This window comes from Microcaecilia unicolor, chromosome 10 (genome assembly GCF_901765095.1).
Source record: "Microcaecilia unicolor chromosome 10, aMicUni1.1, whole genome shotgun sequence".
Taxonomy (NCBI): Eukaryota; Metazoa; Chordata; class Amphibia; order Gymnophiona; family Siphonopidae; genus Microcaecilia; species Microcaecilia unicolor.
Window position 1 is genome coordinate 173,379,535 of NC_044040.1, and position 18,228 is coordinate 173,397,762.

The 18,228-nt window shown below is 42.8% G+C and overlaps 2 protein-coding genes across 6 annotated transcripts in view; both read left to right on the forward strand.

Moving 5' to 3' along the window:
• The window catches only part of LOC115479302, a 59,505-nt gene extending 54,492 nt beyond the window's left edge, over nucleotides 1-5,013 (forward strand). For all 5 annotated transcript variants that reach the window (XM_030217163.1, XM_030217167.1, XM_030217165.1 and 2 more), the window contains 2 exons: nucleotides 1,053-1,168; nucleotides 4,233-5,013. In XM_030217163.1, coding sequence (XP_030073023.1) covers nucleotides 1,053-1,168; nucleotides 4,233-4,238 — 122 coding nt within the window. In that variant the 3' untranslated portion in view covers nucleotides 4,239-5,013. The remainder of the gene's footprint in view (nucleotides 1-1,052; nucleotides 1,169-4,232) is intronic.
• A 5,726-nt stretch (nucleotides 5,014-10,739) lies between these two features.
• RNF7 (ring finger protein 7) lies at nucleotides 10,740-17,085 on the forward strand. Its single transcript, XM_030216129.1, is given in 4 exon segments — nucleotides 10,740-10,952; nucleotides 15,585-15,632; nucleotides 16,510-16,551; nucleotides 16,554-17,085. Coding segments are annotated over 4 exon segments (348 nt in total). The 5' UTR covers nucleotides 10,740-10,768; the 3' UTR covers nucleotides 16,628-17,085.
• Nucleotides 17,086-18,228: the final 1,143 nt, after the last annotated feature.

Here is an 18,228-nt window from a genome sequence, read left to right on the forward strand (position 1 = left end):
GTTCAAAAAATACCTCAATGAAGTTTTGAAAATACCCCTGGATGCAATACCCCCGGTTAACAAATTATATTATATTTCAGCTTCTAAGGGAGAATTGGGAAAAAAACAAGAAGTACCACACACTTTAGATCTTGATGATATATCAGCTATTTTGGAACAAACTGTAGATGAGACTACGCAAAGGTCAACTTTGATTGTTTCCTTAATTTTTGAACAGGACTTGAATAATATTATGAAAATGTACTTTAGGAATTTACAAACCTGTTTTGGAGGAGTAAAGGTGCAGATTTTTCCTGATGTTACAAAATCGACCCAACAGAGAAGGAAAGCCTTCTTGGCATTTAAAAAAAGAACGCTTGAGATAGGAGGGATGTTTTTTCTTGCCTATCCATGTAAATGCCTTGTTAGGTTGGGCCAGGTTAAATACACCTTTTATTCACCAGATAGTCTAAAATCATTTCTTGATTTTAAACAACTGTAATAGTTAGAAATATTATGGGAGAATATATGCCGCCTTAATTTCTTTGATTAAAGATTTGTAATAATTCTTCCCTAACTCTGATCGCCCCCTTTAATAATGGGGTCTAAGAAAGCTTAAAGAATCATGATTAAAAGAAAAAGTTTTATGTTTAGGGAAACATATTATTATTTTCTCTTGAAGATTTAATTTTGAATGTTGTTATGGTTTCTTAAATAATGTGTTATGGCTGTATTTCAAAGCAAGTGTATTCTTGTTTAAATGGAAAAATTAATAAACAAATTGAAATATATACACAGGCTAGAGTCTAAAAGTGATGCTTCTGGTTTGTCTGCACGCAGCGTTCAGGACAGTTTAGGTTGTTGGGACACACACTCAGGGCTCTCAGCGGTGCCCCGCTCACCCTAACCTAAAGCTAGGCCCGATCCTTCAAAGGAGGTGCAGTGAGAGCAAAGATTATAGCAAAAGGAAAGGCTAAATCAGGAGAAAATACAAAAGAGGCAGAAACTAAAATGGTTGCTGAGCTCGTGTTATTGAAAGAAACCAATGTACTTTCTTGTTCCTCTCTCCACAGGCAAGTTGTCAGATTTAGAGATGAAAGTAACAGTACAAATTTCCCTAGATACATTCACTTCCATTTTGAAAAACAGCAAGAAGCTGAAGTCAATAAAAACGAGAAAGAAAAAGAAGGTGAATTCAAAGGCTTTTATGTAATAAGCAAACAGTGCAAGGGCAAATAGCTATACTGCAATGCAGGCATGCATTTTACTGTCAAATGTAACTACTTGTGTGTATGATAAGATATTTTAAGAGATATTAAAACATTGTTAGAGGTTAAGATCAGCCTCACCTGTCGTTAGGGTTTGGTCTCGCTGCTCATGATGTCACTGAGCACTTACCGAAGTTACTAAGTAACTAGTAAAAAAGGCCCGTTTCTGGAAGGAATGAAATGGACGCTAGCAAGGTTTTCCTGGGAGTGTGTATGTTTGAGAGAGAGAGAGCCAGAGTGAATGTGCGGGTGTGTGACAAAGTGAGACTGTCTGTGTGACAGTGTGTGTGTGAGAATGAGAGTGTGTGGCAGAGCCCCCTCCCCTGTTCCTAATGCCCCTCACCCCGTTCCCTCCCCTCCTTTTCCTCCTCCTTCCCACACTTTGGGTTCCTTAAGGCTTTCAAAAGTCTATGTACCCCCGTGGCCCTAATGGCCAGTATCCGGATATCCCACCGCTTTCCTCCTCACCCCTCCCCCAAGATGTAACACTTTCACGCCCTTCTTTTTTTTTTTTAAAGTGTCCTATCTACCCTGTGTCCAAATGCCCGGCATTCAGATTGTGTTCCTCTCGTAAATTTTCATTTCTTTCATTCATTCAGAACTGCCCCCCCCCCCCCCCCCGAACACTTTCAGTTCCTTCAGTCTTTTAAAACTCTCCTATGTACCCTGTGTCCTAATGGCCAGCATTCAGATTGTTTTCCTGTCCCAAATTTGCACGTCTTTCAGTCATTCACAACTCCCCCCCCCCCTTCTCCAGTTTAACACTTTCGTTTCCTTCAGTCTTTTAAAACTCTCCTATCTACCCTGTGTCCTAATGGCCAGCATTCAGATTGTTTTCCTTTCCCAAATGTTCATGTCTTTCAGTCGTTCAGAACTCCCCCCCTCCCCCCATTTAACACTTTCGGTTCCTTCAGTATTTTAAAACTGTCCTATCAACCCTGTGTCTTAATGGCCAGCACTCCGATTGTTTTGCTTTGCCAAATTGTCTGTCACTGACGTCACTGACATCAGTGCCTGCCTGCCTGCCTAGCAGACCACTTCCGGCAGGCACGGTCCCAGGCACATCCTGTTGGAGGTGAGAATTATTATATAGGAAGGATGTGTCAGAGTAAAGCCTGATCTTAATATCCACTATCTCTGAAGAGTGATCCTATAAATGAACGCACATATCACCTAGAAGTCTTATTTTCATCACAAAGGGGATGGGGAACAGAATGGAACAAGGAGACACAAGTGTCTCATTTTCACTACATAGTTTAAATTCAAGGCTGGCTTTAGCCTCTAGGTAAACTAGACAGTTGCCTAAGATGTCAGATTTAGGCGATGTCGAGGAGCAAATGCTGTCAAAGCAAAACAGTAGAACCTGTCAGTCATACTAACTCAAGGAACCATCACTGTGCCCCTTTACCTGCTCCAAGGGTGCTCAGTTTTCAAATAAGCTACTTACCTGCATAAAGGCGTTCAGACACTGCCCTGTGAGGTGTATGTGCACTTGTGTATATACAAAGTTAATATTTAAAAGAATAATGCCCAGTTCTTGGTGGGATTGTTCATGGCTGATCATGCTTGTTGAGTTTAATTATCAAGATCTTGAAGGAAGGGCCTAGGCAGGGACTAAAAGTTATGGGGGGGGGGGGGGGTTGGGTGTGGCACATAGCTGAAGTTTTGTCTATGGCATGTAATAACCCCCCCCCCAGTGATGTCCCATCTTTTTTACCCTTCCCCACCCCCTCCAAATCTGCAGGTATGCATCTGTCTCTCTCCCAACCCCGTGGGGCCCAGTATCACCCCCCCTGCAGTCTGGTATCTCTCCCCCTTACCCCCCCCCCCCACCGGTGGACTCATTATTTTAACCCTTCCCCACCCCCCCCCCCCAAAGCCGCGCAGGTAAGCATCTATCTGTCTCTCTCGCTCTCCTTCCAGCCAAGTGGGGCCCGTTATTGCCCCCCCTGTCACTGCCATAGCACCTGGAGTCTTCTAATTTCTTTCTCTCCTTCCAGCTCCACTGCACCCGGTATCGCTCCCCCCCCCCCCATCTTCCAATCCCCTGAGCCACCGACAAGCTTCACAAGATGCTGCTTTAGACCTGCCCTGGAAGCTCTTCTCTCCTACAGCTTCTCCATGGACAGTGATCATGTAGCCACACAGCTGAAGTTACTCCCTGGTGACGTGACTGACCTGGCCCTTCCAAAGCACAGAAAACTCTAAAAGAGCTCTCTGTGCATGTCCCTGCCTTCCCACCACTGACAGGTACTATATATACTGCACACTCAGCCCTCCCGCCTTAATTAATCAAAAAGCTGGAAGCAACTCCGGGTGGGAGGGTGGGTCTGTGTGGCTAGATGATCTACTGCCCACAGAGAACTACCATTACAGGTACAGGCAGGAAAAATGGGGTGGCAATCTGGCGGCTTTCCACTCAGGTGGCAGCTTGTTTGGGGGGGGGGGGCAATGCCCCCCCAAACTATGCCCATGGCTTATGTGTACACCTACCTGTAAATATATGCTTTATAAGATATGCACTTATTTACAAACTAGCACATGCAGAATATTGGCAATTATGCAGATATATGTCATTATTTTAATCATTTATGCATATAATCAGCACGTATGGTTAGTGCCCACTCTGTAGAATTACCCCCATGATGGCTCTTTGAAACCTGCTTTCTGCCACTTTTAGGTTACTTTCATATTGTACAACTGTTTCAGTATGTCTGCGCCTAGGCTCAAGAATGGATCAGCCTTAAGTCTGGAAAGAAATCCTGCTCCACTGAGAAATCTGAATTTTTAACTTTATTTATTTTTTGTCTATTAGATTGTAAGCTCTTTGAGCTGTCTTTCTTCTATGTTTGTGCAGCGCTGCGTACGCCTTGTAGCGCTATAGAAATGCTAAATAGTAGTAGTAGTAGAGATCTATACTGTAACTGTGACTGATACCTTAGGTGCATTCTGGTAATTATGATTGGTCTTTTTTTTCTTTTTCAGAAATGACTATAAGAAATTGCTTAACCGTGCCAGTGCAGCTGTTGGGGATCAATTTGACTGAAGATTGTGAATGTTTGCATGTAGTTTTTTTAGCAGAATACATATGCACCTACACTGACACATTAATATTCATTTGGAGGATGGATTGAAGCTAAACTACTACAATCACATATTTCTGTAGTACTACAAGATGTAGGCAGCGCCATACAGGCACACAGAAGAGACAGAGCTTATAATCTGGATAAACATAAAGACAAGAAAGGTTTCAGGCAGTTCATTTTTATACAACCTAATAAAAAATAAAAAAAAGGCCATGACCAAGAAGAACCAGATTTATGATTAAAAATTGCCTCAGGAAAGTTTAGGTAGGATTTGAGTGGGGCACTTAAATGAAGAGTTCCAACACAGTAGGCAAGTTTAGCCCCCAGTGCCTTCTCTTGGTATCCTCAAAGATGGGCTAAGAATAAGGCAGGGTTCAAATCATACTGCTGGACCTTGAGATCTTCGGGAAGTCACTCAGGGCCCCTTTTACAAAGCGGCAGTAAGCCCAACGCGGGCTTACCACTCACTAAACAGGAAGTACCACCAGGCTACCGCAGCAGCTCGGCGGTATTTCCTACCCTGCGTGCCATCGTATCCGGGTACACCCGGCAGTATCGTGTTAGCATGAGAGCCCTTAGCGCTGTTATAAATGGCCCCCAGATAACCTGAGAACCTATACAAAAATAGGACTCATAAAATCAGATTGATGAACCAAAGCTTAATTAAGCAATTTATTATTCAAAAATCAAAAGTCATCCTTGCAAGAATGGATGTGTGTTCCGGCAGCTCTAAACTGCGAGCTTGCATACATGCACACACACCCAACTTCTACAGCAGCTTGATTATATATGGCATATTTTCTTTGTCTACCCTTTGAGTTGTCTCATTGGACACTGATCACATGTACCTTTCCAAACTAGCAGCTGGGACTTATCACTTTCTGCTCATCTCCCTCCCTCCCTCCCCTAGGTGTTTCTTGTTTAGGGTTCACTGCAAGTTCTCTGGTCTGACTTTCATCTGTCATCACCTTTTCATTTATGGCTCAGCTCTGGAGCTTGACTGAAGTTTTTTACATCCTGCTTATTACAGAAAAACACTATTCCTTTGTGCAATGATTTAAACAGCTAAGATATATTAAATGCTTTCTTTTAAAGACATCTTAGCTAGGGCCTATTATGAAAATGCAATATATTTCTACATTTCTTACAACCGCCACCTCAATAGGTGGCAGTAAGGGCCCCCCCCCCAATGGCTGCGCAGCAAGTGCTTTACTTGCTGCATGGTCATTTCCTGCAGAAAAAAAGACTACCTTAAACCAGCTGTGGTAAAAAGGGGCTTTAGCGTGTGTCAAAAACATGTGCCAATGACAGCACAGGCTCCCCTTTTGCTGAAGCTTGGTAAAAGGGGCCCTTAACTTGTTGTTGTCTCAGATAGCAAACTTAGATTGTAAACATGCTGGGCACAGATAAGTACCTACTGTACCAGAATGTAACTTGCGTTGAATTACTGAGTAAAGGCATAAGCCAAACCCCAATCCCTTTCTTCCTGATGTCATGAAAATTTCCTGCTGGAGGGCCTGAGGTGGGACTCTGGGTTTACAGTGGGCAGTGCAGGCTTGCTTTGGCTCAGAGAGGTCTGGGCAATTTTCAAAAGGTAAATGTTACGCCTAGTGTATGATAGCACCCAAGCTTTTAGCCATGGTAAAACATGGCAGGGTGGTGGGAAGACTAAAGTATGCATTTTGAAATCCCCATGAGCACTTTTGTTCTGTGTACTGCCAACATTTCTAGTATGAAATACAGTGGACAACAAGGTGACCTGATTTGTCAAGATGAACTTTTCCCATAGACAGAATGGGGGGAAAAGCCTAGTGAACCAGGCTCATGATGACAGTGTGGTGTGTTCAGATATGCAAAAGCGAAATGTGATGATCATGTCAGCCAATAAAGTTAATGAACTCAGAAAAAAATAATCTGTGAAGTATTTGGTCTGTCTTAATAATGCTTTTATTTGCTGAAGCTGATGACATCAGCTGGGGAGATGGTAAGAGAGAGGGGAAGATGGACTGGGAAGGGGGTTGAGTGGGGGGAGGGTTAGAAGGAAGTACTGGTGTTCCATGTTTTTCAAATGTGTGTGCTGTTTATGATATAGTAGAACATTTTTATTAGTCCATTAGCGTGATCTTGGATTACAGTCAATTAGTTGACATGCTTGAAAAAGATTGAAATTTGCTAAAGAATCATGGAATATGTAGTTCAGACAGTCATTTGCATTATTGGACATGATGTGAATTTTAAATGGTCCCTCCCTCTGTTCATTTTTGATTACATGTAAAACATTACATTGACAGGTGGCTCAGGTGACAAGTTCACTGTATTTGTGAAAGATTCCTAGTAGAGAATAACACGGGAATGGATAAACACAGTTAACAGTGGTAAAACTGTGGGAATGGTAAAAAGTTTCAGATTTATACTGCGGGTGCAAACAGCAGTTATTTCCTTGCCCCGCGGGAGCGGTAATAACCCCTTTAACCGTGGTAAAATGGCACCTATTGTATTACCGCTGTTTTACCATCCATTGACTCCATTCTGCTCTGCTAGTTGGCTGTTCCTCCCTGCCTGCAGTGTAGCATACGTGCAAGCACCCACCCATTCCTTCCTCAACTCCAGCCCGAGTCGTCCCTGAGCGTAGTACCCTCCCTGCCCACAACGCATGATGTCACTGGAAGAGAGGACCCTAATTGGTCTTCAGTTTCACTCTGTTTGCAATTGCTTTGTCTTTCATTTCCCATTACCATTCGCACAGGAGGAGGACTCAGAACGGGGGATCAGGAACTGCAAGGACTCATAGTTGGAGCTAGCGTGCTGCGTTCGTGAGCCCAGGCCATTGATCGGACATTATGAAGAAAACCTCAGTCAGGTCCCGCAAATCTTTTTTCCCCCTCCTCCCTCCACTGGTCCCGTTTAGCCAGCTTTTTTACAGCTCAACAAAAAGACTTATAATTTTTAAAAAAATCATTTATTAGGTTGAGACCTTCCTGGGAACATTTAACGTGGCATATGGGAACTTGCTCCTTTTGTTTTGTGGAATGCAGTGGTATGTTATATTGTAAAAATGCACTTGCCTTATTTTATTACTACTATTTCACAGACAGGTAATGAAGGAAGGGCTTCCCCCATGCTTGCTGAAGTTTAGTCTAAATGTGGCAACTGGCAATATTGTCCAGTTCAGCACACTAGTAGCCGCGCGCGCCAAATTCATACAAAGTTAATTATGTTCAGTCGAAAATAAATGTATTGGCTCGGGCTGTTTGCTGTGTGAATGAATATTCCATCACTGTTTCTTTATTACTTACTACCAGTATTACGTATTAAGGACATTTGCTTTAAACTTTGTTTTAATTCATTTTGATCAGTCCTTCCTTACATGCACATGGTTTTGCTTTTTAAACCCAAAGGTGAATCCTAAGGATGGTTAAACAATTAGGTATAAACTATGTTGTTTCTGACTTGTCTTGGACTGCTTTGGGTCCCTCCTACTGATCTGCATATCTGCTACTGCTGTCTAGAATTTTGGAAGATGGAAATGTGAAAATAAACATTAACTTTTGGATGTACTCTGAGTCTATGTAAAAGTTGGTTTATTTGCTAAGTTTTGAAGTGTGTGTATATGAAATATGGATGCCTGTTGTGCACTGTGCATGTATACACATGGCAATGATTATCTTTGCACATATGATGTGGCATCATTAAAGGGCAGACTTTTAAATGCCCAGTTGGGTATGCTAATCTAATCTCAACTTTGTTATCATGCTTCAGACATACCCATCTACTTGCTCCCATGATATAACTGAATCCTATTATTCTGTCTCTCTGTATTTTCAAATGTAAAGCATTGAACCTGAGTTTGCTTGGGATAAAGTAGGATAAATGTAATTTAAAAAAAAATCCTTCATCTTCCACCTTATAAGACACTGCCTATCCAGCTGGATGGTGGCTGATGGCACAAAGAAACAGGAAAGCAAGTTTGCTTTATAAATGACATTTCAGAGTATTGTTTGTTCCTTTTTATCCTGTAATAAAAGATTTAAATATAAAATCAACTGTTTGAAGCTTCAGTGGATGGGGACAGAGTTTGCGGGGAAACGGGACATGTCATTCTCTAATTCCAAGTTCAGCCCCTGAGTTGGATCCTCCACCTGCTAGGTTGACTAGGTATATTGTGGAATCGTCATTCAAAGCCGTTGGGTGTGCGTGGGGGGGGGGGGGGGGTCACGGCCATTGCTTAATAAGGGTAACACCTGTTGGCCAAATTCAGTGCTCATTGTAGCAGGGTTACAGATGCCCTGGTGCACTGTTCCTGGCCAGACAAGACTAGGTTAGAAGGAAGGAGGATACAAACAGAGGGTGGAAATCTTTGAGTAGTTGCAAACCACAGCTCACAGTGCCGCATCGTAAACCTGTTTCCCACTGAGTTGAAAGTACAGTATAATTGAGTAGGAGGAAACTGCCCAATGAAAAAAAAAATCGTATGAATACAGGTTTTAAAACATGCCAAATCAGATCACAAATCTATTTATAGCATAAGAAAAATCTGCATTATAAAAGTTTCTGAAAACACATTGGACTAGATTCTATAAATGGCACCTAAAATGATGGCACCATAAAAATAGCGTTTAGAATTATTCTATAAAACAACATGTACAGTTAGGCATGTTTTATAGAATAGCACTTAGCACCAGGAACCACAACTACATTTAGGTGCAACCATTTACACCGATCCCATGTAAATTTGGTGCAGATCCCACTAATTCTATAACGTACATAAATTTTAGGTACACCCCCAAACCGCCCATGCTAATTCTATGGCCATACCCCCTTTTGGATATGTGCCCAAGAATTTACACGCACCCCTTTATAGAATACGCCTAAAAAGATGTGCGCATAAATTCTTATTGCCAAATAGTGCTGATAATTGCTTGTTATTGCCCAATTATCAGTGCTGATTGGCTCGTTATTCAATTAGCTTGTGTGCACAAGATGGATGCATATCCAAATTTGTGCACACAACTCAAATCGCCATATAAATCGCCATAGGTGTCTTGAAGACTTTTGCTCATCGTGGGAATCTCACTTACTTCTGTCCCCATTTTCAGCCGTCGGCTTTCACTTGCTTTGCCAGTCCTGTACGGCGATGTCCACTTTACAGTCAGCTGTTTTTGGCGGTTGAAGAGAGCTGCATTGCTACCATACTCTGTCACAGCGTGTCGCCGCCTTCACAACATCAAATGGACAGACCATTTTGGACTTCTTTATCTCTCCTCTTTTTTCTTTTTCTCCCCTCTGTTTCTAACTATTATATGTGTATTTTTTCTGGTTTGGCGTTAGCCTTTCCAGTCTCTTGTAAGCCACCTTGAGCCTGCATTCTGTGGGAAAAGCTGGGGTATAAGTGCTCTAAAATAAATAAATATAAAGAATCTGGGAGATTTTGTGCAAATATGAAAAATATTCATAGGAACATTTTCAAATTCAAAACATTCCCCACTCTCTGACTTTTTGAACCAACATAGATGCTATCGAATGTGCAGAACCTTGCAGAAGAAAGACATTTCACTGAATGCCTAATTTTTACACTACTACTACTACTACTACTAACATTTCTAGAGAGCTACTAGGGTTAGCTGTACAAAATAACAAAGAAGGACGGTCCCTGCTCAAAGGAGCTTACAATCTAAAGAACGAAATGTCAAGTTGGGGAAGTCTAGATTTCATGGGTAAAGGTGTAGAGGTTAGGTGCCGAAGGCGACATTGAAGAGGTGGGCTTTAAGCAGACATTTGAAGATTGGCAGGGAGGGGGCCTGGCGTATCCTGTACTTCCCAGGTGGTGCCTTGGGGAAAACGCATAGCACATCCAGTTCAAAATTTGGTAAGCTATAAAAAAAAATTCATGAACTGTTATTATGGATGGCTCCCGTAAGCTGTACTGTTAAAACAATGTGCAAATAGAATTGTCAACTCAGAAAACAAATTAATGATCCTTCCAAATTTGTATTAACAATCTTGCTTTCCGTTCGCTGACAAACCTTTTACTGCTGTTATTTGATGCCCTGCTGGACTTATAATGCCGAGGTTCACCCTTCATGCACTGCGACATTTAAGGCTCTTTCCACAAAGATACAGATGAAAAGCCTTAATAAATTATGTTTATCCTCAATGACTTCAAAGTCAACGCCGACAGGTTGTTTTTTTTTTTGTTTACAAGACAGACCATTTTTGTTCGTTTTTTTATTCCATGCAGTAAATTTCTGTCTGTGATATCTAAGGTCAGCGTATTTGCATGACCTGCCCAGCCTGAAGAGTACCAAGTCCGAGACCCATCCGCGGGCTCCCTCTGCAGGCTAGCGCCACATAGCGCAGCCCTATTTTCCTGTCCTCTGATTGGTTGCGCCTGCAGTGTGACGTAAGACCGTCGCGCTCCCCCGGAGCCCGCCCGCCATGGCAGATATGGATGAGGGAGACGAGCCGAGACTTCCTTCGTCTCACGTTTTTGCTGGCTCTTCTAGCGCCAAAGCCGGGGGCGTCGACAAGATGTTCTCTCTGAAGAAGTGGAACGCCGTGGCCATGTGGAGCTGGGACGTGGAGTGTGACACCTGCGCCATCTGCCGGGTGCAGGTGATGGGTAAGAGGCGCTGGGAAAGTGTGGGGATCTGCCGAGGCCTGTGGGCCTTTCTCCTTTGCCCTGGGGATGGTGCCATTGCGCAGAAATGCAAGCGGAATTTGTCCGGGATGCGAGAACGCTCCTGGCGAAGACTAGGGGAGCGAGCTTTGGCCTCTACTTTGCCTGGCCTCGGAGTGGACTTCTCACCCAGCCCCTCCCCCACCCCGGCATTAAACGCTCAGTAAGGTTGGGTTTTAGTTTTGCATGTCAGCTTTCTGGAGGGAAGAGTTTTAAATTAGCCAGAGTCGTCTAATTCTAAAGTGAGTATGTTGAACTGTGAGGTCTAGAGTAGCACACTGGTTTTGGTTTCTGGTCGCTGCGGTTCTGCAGCATTGATGTCAGCACTGTTGTAATATCGTGATATATTTCAACAGCGTGGCACTTCCAGGAAGGGGGCATGGCCGGACAGCCAGGGCTGCTTACAGCATTGCCTCCTGAAACCTCACTTTTTTTATTGTAGCAAGTTTTTTTTAGAGCTTTCTAGAGTAAATCACATCTATTTTTATAAACACTTTTTTTGCAATGTGCCCCCCCCCCCCCCCAACCAATGATTTAAAATAATATCTAGTCAGGGCACTGTTAGCTGTCAACATCTGTACATTAGACTTAAATCCTGAAGAACAGTTCACCTATGAACAGATACTTTATTTCTGATAGAGTATGTGATCTGGTCTATGTTTGTACTATGCTGAAACTACAAGTCTCCAGTATCTTGCCAGTAAACACCTTTCAATGGGGAGTTTTACAGTCTTTGGTATTAAAATGGAGTGTGGGTTTTGGTGTAGAGATGTTTTTAGCTTTATCTTCAGTGGGACTGTTGAAAAGTATTATGTGAAGAGGTTGGTAAAAATTTTTAAGGAGGTCCTCTTAAAAATACTACTTTTTTAGGCAGACCTCTGATGTTCACTGCATCTTCTAGGATTATGTACATTCTGTGGAACACCACTGATATGGTAGACTTGGCCATCGAACAATGAGTTGAGCAACCCAAGCAGCTCGCAGTAGCTAAGGCTTCTAGTGGAAGATCAAATAGAGGTCATGACTCCTTGCTGGGCAGACTAGATGGACCATACTGGTCTTATTTGCCATCTATTACGGTGATCTTTGAGTAAATGTTTCTGCTGTCCAGGTTGACTGGGTATACTACAGAGGCAACATTAATTTGGCCTACAATGAATGGGGTCGGGAAGGACTTTTAATCACCACTCAAATGTGACATGTAAAGGTCAGCTTCATGGCTTGAAATTACATGGCTCAGAAGGGGGCCCTAGCACATGTCCCCTAGCTGAGGATTGCCCATGCAGTGACCATACTAAGACTTGTAACAGAGTGGAAACTCCAGAGGGAGTGGAAAACATGATAAAAGATCTGCAGAAGTTGGAAGATGAGAGGCTGATATGTACAGACAGGGAGAGGGATCTTGGAGTGATAGTATCTGAGGACCTGAAGGTGACGAAATAGTGTGACAAGATGCTAGGCTGTATAGAGAGAGTGGTGTAATCAGTAGAAGAAAGGAGGTGTTGTTGACCCTGTACAAGTCATTGGTGAGGCCCCCACCTGGAGTATTGTGTTTAGTTTTGGAGGCCATGTCTCGCTAACAGACTTGAAGTGGCGGTCCAGAAGAAGGCGGCAAGAATGATATGGGGCTTGTGCCAAAAGACATGAGAAGAGACTGGAAGACCTTAATATGTATACCCTAGAGGAGAGGAGGAACAGGGAGATATGATACAGACATTTAAATACTTGAAAGGTATTAATATAGAAACAAATATTTTCCAGAGAAGGGAAAGTGGTAAAACTAGAGGACTTGAATTGAGATTGAGGGGTGGTAGACTTGGGAGTAATTTCGGAGAATTCTTTTTCACGGATAGGGTGTGAATGCCTGGAATGACCTACTGAAGGAGGTGATGGGGGAAAAAAGCTGTATGTGATGAAGTCTCTCTAATTAGAAAATAAATGATATAAAAAAAGCTTAAAGGATTGCATATCTGTTTGTGAAGTGGTGCTTAGATGGCGACTCTGGTTGCATCAGCTAAGGCCGGTGCTGGGTTTGGTTGTATGGTCTGAGTCCCACATATGGCGATCTAGTTTAGGGTGGGCTGGAGAGTGCTTCGATGGAAACGCCAGTGATTTGTAACATGAGGACAGTGCCAAGCAGACTTTTACAGTCTTTGTCCCTCAAATGACAAGACGGATTTGAATAGGCTGGAGTGGGCTTTAACAGCAACTCCACTAGTTGGAACATTAGGACACAGCTGGGCGGACTTCTATGGTCTATGTCCCAGAAACACCGAAGAAAGACCATGATCAAGTAAATAATATCATGTTCATTATTGATTTAAATCTTGAATTGATAATTAATGTGACTGGGCAGACTGGATGGACCAGTCAGGTATTTGCCGTCACTTACTATGTTACTATGTTTGTATTCTTACTAGTCAGGGTTACGAAAAGATTAAATTCATAGGGAATGAATTTGGAAGATGGCATTTTCTCTTTCCTTGCAGCCTTCAACTACTGCCGCCTTTGAGATCATATGCCAGCTTGAAAATGTTTTTACCCCATGTGAAGTTGCTGGTATAAAAGTAATCCCAGGCATCCTTTGCTTTCATACCTCAGCCAGTGTTACTGAATGCCAAAAGCAGCTTTTGGCTGACCTGTGGGAAATCACATTAGACTGTCTCTAGGTTCTTTTGCCTGTGACTGTAACTTTGTTGGCGATACTACTTTGTAATTAAGAGTGTAAGAGGTGGTACCCTGTTTCCCCGAAAGTAAGACATCCCCCGAAAATAAGACCTAGTAGAGGTTTTCCTGAATTGGTAGATATAAGGCCTCCCCCGAAAGTAAGACCTAGCAAATTTTTGTTTTAAAGCAGGGCCGCCGAGAGCCAGACAAGGCCGCCCCCCCCCACCGAGGTCGCCGGGCCCCCCCCCTCCACCCCCCTCCGTCACTCCCGGAACTAACCTTAAACGCCTCCTTTCACCTTTGCAGCAAGCAGCAGCAGGGCAGACCTCTTCTTCCTTCCATGCCCCGCCCTCGCGGACATTACATCACGAGGGTGGGACACGGAAGGAAGGAGTGGCCTGCCCTGCTGCTGCTTGCTGCGAAGGTGAAAGGAGGCGTTTAAGGTTAGTTCCGGGAGCGACGGAGGGCGGGTGGGCCAACCCTGATGTTTCCCCGAAAAATAAGACAGCCCCTGAAAGTAAGACCTAGCGCATTTTGGGGGGCAAAAATTAATATAAGACAGTGTCTTATTTTCGGGGAAACACGGTAGTACTGTAGAGCTTATGCCTTTGTAAAAGGGCCTAGTGGTTAACCCCTTCACCTCTGCATGGCAGTCCTGGGTTAGAAAATTATTTTCAAATGTACAAGGCTAGGAGCATCATGAAAAGAATGTGCTAGTCCATCTTTGCAGTATATGGAACTGGCCCATTGAGGGGGCGATGAACAGAGGCTCATGGTAGAGCTGCACACAGATGTCTAAACACGTGGCTTCTACAGCGAACATAATACTGCAGCTTGCAGGAAGCTAATTGCATGTAAACTTTGTGCGGGCGGAGTATGCTGGATGAATGCGCACAAGGTTTTCCAGTAAGCATGGCTGTGCACATGTGCAAACAAAAACTGAAAGTGTCAACACACATTAGAGTTTGTTCCTCTGTGCCTAAATATGCCTTGCAAAAACTGCTTACACATAAAAGTTTTGCAAGGCTCATATTTAGGTGCAGAAGATCAAGCGCCGATGTGTGTTCCAATACATGCAGATGTTTACTTTCCATCTGCCTTTAAAACTTGCAGGGGCTTCTTTCCGCTTGCAAAACTGGTAGTTAAATGTGAAAGATTGAAAAGAATCCTCTCCACAAAACCACCTACACCACTTTGGAGCCTATTGGAAAACAATTCTCACGTTTTGCCCGTGTCAAAGTGAACAGCATACTCTGAATTGCACAAGATAACCTAAATTAGCCCATCAGCATACATTTTAATACAACAGGCAGCCTTGTCTTCCACCTGAGTTAACACCCATGAACAAGTCCTCTGCAATTCTTGACGCATACTACCTGCATAATCCCACGATTGCTTTTGGAGGAGTAGCTTAGTGGTTAGTGGAGTGACCTGAGAACCTGGGGAACTGGGTTTGATTCCAGCTGCAGCTCCTTGTGACTCTGGGCAAGTCACTTAACCCTCCATTGCCCCAGGTACAAAATAAGTACCAACCGCTTTGATTGTAACCACAGAAAGGCAGTATGTTAAGTCCCATCCCTATCCCCTGAGTGACTTGAGAACATAAAGAGGCTTCTTACTACCTTGACCACTAGAGGGCAAAGGTTTGAGGATGGAAAAGGAATCCCTGAGATGAGAGAATTGTGTACAGTGCCAAACCTGTTGATGGATACATTCTCAGAAATCATTGTTCCCTTAGCCATATTTACATCACCATCTGTGTGAGGCTACCCCTAGGGATAGAGACGAGGAAGTTGTCTATGGCTGGAGTCCTGTATTGCAGGGCATGGTGTGGGGTGTAAAGTCAGTTGTTTGCAAACTTCCCAGATAGAGATTTGGCTGCTTATTTTGTTTTATATATATTTCTAGATGCCTGTCTTCGATGTCAAGCAGAGAACAAACAAGAAGATTGTGTTGGTATGTTTCATTTACTGCCTTTTTTTTTTTTCTTTTAAAAAGCAAATATTTTCTCTTGCACAACATTATTTTGCAGTAAGAAACGTTTTGCATATAATAAAACTGTACTCACTGAACTGAACATTAAAGTATAGTGACAGTGTGATAGGAGCTTCAAAACTCCAAATACTATATGCAGATTTGAAGAAATCATATTGTCTTTTTTTAATAGACCACTTTGTTGGCTCATTGTATAGGTCGTATTGCATATAGTTTTTTTTTTTTTTTGTTACATTTGTACCTCACACTTTCCCACTCATGGCAGGCTCATGCAGCTTACATGGGGAATGGAGGGTTAAGTGACTTGCCCAGAGTCACAAGGAGCTGCCTCTGCCTGAAGTGGGAATCGAACTCAGTTCCCCAGGACCAAAGTCCACCACCCTAACCACTAGGTCACTCCTCCACTCATATTGTTTCTAGTATATCTAGTAAAGACTAAATTGACCAACATGATTGGAATTGCTTAGTGCTTCTGGTGGACTATTGCAAAGATGAGTGGCAGATTGACTAGAGGTTTTTTTTGGGGGGGGCATATCCCAGGCATTAGCCGGAGGGGACCGTGAAGGGGGAGCTGGAAGATCAGAAAAAAAAGTTCAGAAACTTTGTGTGGTGTGTTTGGGGCAGGGAGGTGCTGGAGACCCATGGTGAAAAAATGTGTAGTCAGTTGGCATGGATTGGCCCCAGAGATTTTTATTTTATTTATTTCCATATCCTAATCACTGTACCACTTTAGTGCTTGAAGGATATAAGCTGGCTTTTTAAGTTTGTATGTACTCTTAACTGGGTAATATAAATTATGGCAAATGAAACTAACTGTACATTTTCTCTTCTTTTACAGTGGTCTGGGGAGAGTGTAATCATTCTTTCCACAATTGCTGCATGTCCTTTGGGTGAAACAGAACAATCGTTGCCCACTTTGTCAGCAGGACTGGGTGGTCCAGAGAATAGGCAAATGAAACAAGTGGTACTTGTACCACATGCATCCTACCAAGGAGTGTAGTAGCGCAAAGAAAGCGTGATCTATGTACTTTATATCCAAGGGGAAGGGGAAGCATAAACCTATGGAGTTACTGTGGCAATGTGAAACAGTATATCAGTAGCATTAATGTGACTGGAAAGTGCTTCAGAATCCCTCCACAATATAACCTCTAGCTACGCTGGTGTGAACAGTTGGGAGATACTGATGAACAGTAAATATCCATCAGCATGCATAAGCTGCCTGCGACTTAATGTGGCTAAGAAATGCTTACTAAATGATGAAGGGTCTAAACTTTTAAATTAACTTGCATTCTGTTTCAAGGGTTGAGTACAACAAGCAAGAACACTGTCTGTCAAAACAGTTGTGTGTAGATGTTAACCTGTCATCTTTATGGTGCACTTTTTGCAAGAAAATAAATAGTTTATGGTTTAGACTACTTGATTCACATTTTTTTTTCAATAGCATCATGCTGTTCACTAGGATTTGAACAAGGGCTTTTGGTGGTACTTTCAACAGGATAAAGCATGGATTTGATACATAGCTCATAATGAATGACAGTGAGATCTATTTAAGATGTTATACATACATTTTGTACAGTATTGTAGTTAACTGTCCAGTTGAGAGAATTCTCAGATTTGGATCCAGCAGTCTTGGTGCATTCATTCAAATTAAATAATGAGGTGGTGATTGCAAACTGCATTTTATAGGATGTAAATAATCTATAAGACAAAGTAAATTGATTCAATCTAAGGTTATAAGTTTTCTTATCTTGCAGTTGAAACTTTCATTTGAAAGTGGTTTGTTTATTAGTTTAATCTGATATTATTATTAATACTCTTAATGTGCTGAGTGACTTTTGGGCTTATTTTCAAAAGGGAAAAAACGTCCAAAAAGTGGCATAAGTCTGCATTTGGACGTTTTTCTTACAAAAATGTCCAAATCAGTATTTTCTAAACCTATTTTTAGACATTTTTCTCTGAAGTCCTCCAGAAGTGCGTCCAAATCTCAAGGGGGAGTCCTAGGGGCATGTTCAGGGTAGAACTTGGGCGTTCCTAAGACTTAGATGTTTTTCAGCCATAATAGAACAAAACAAAACTGTCCAGGACTAACACTTAGACATTTTGAGCTAGACCTGTTTTTATTCAAATAAGGCACAAAAAGTTGTCCTAAATAACCAGATGACCACTGGAGGGAATCAAGATGGCCTGGCCTCCCACCCCTCGAAAATGTGATGAACAACATTACTTGCCAACCTCAGATGTTATACTCAGGTCCATTAGAACAGCTTGCAGGTCCCTGGAGTAGTCTAGTGTTGGGTGCAGTGCACTGCAGACAGGTGGACCCAGGCTCCTACCTCCCACTACCTGTTACACTTGTGGAGGAAACTGTGAGCCCTCCAAAACTCACCAGAAACCCACTGTACCCAAATATAGGTGCCCCTTCACCTGTAATGGCTATGATAGTGGTGTACAGTTGGGAGTAGTGGGTTTTGGGGGGCTCAGCACACAGGGGAGCAGTGGTGAGATGTGTACCTGGGAGCAGTGCCCCCTAGGGTGCCCTATTGCTGTCCTGGGGTGT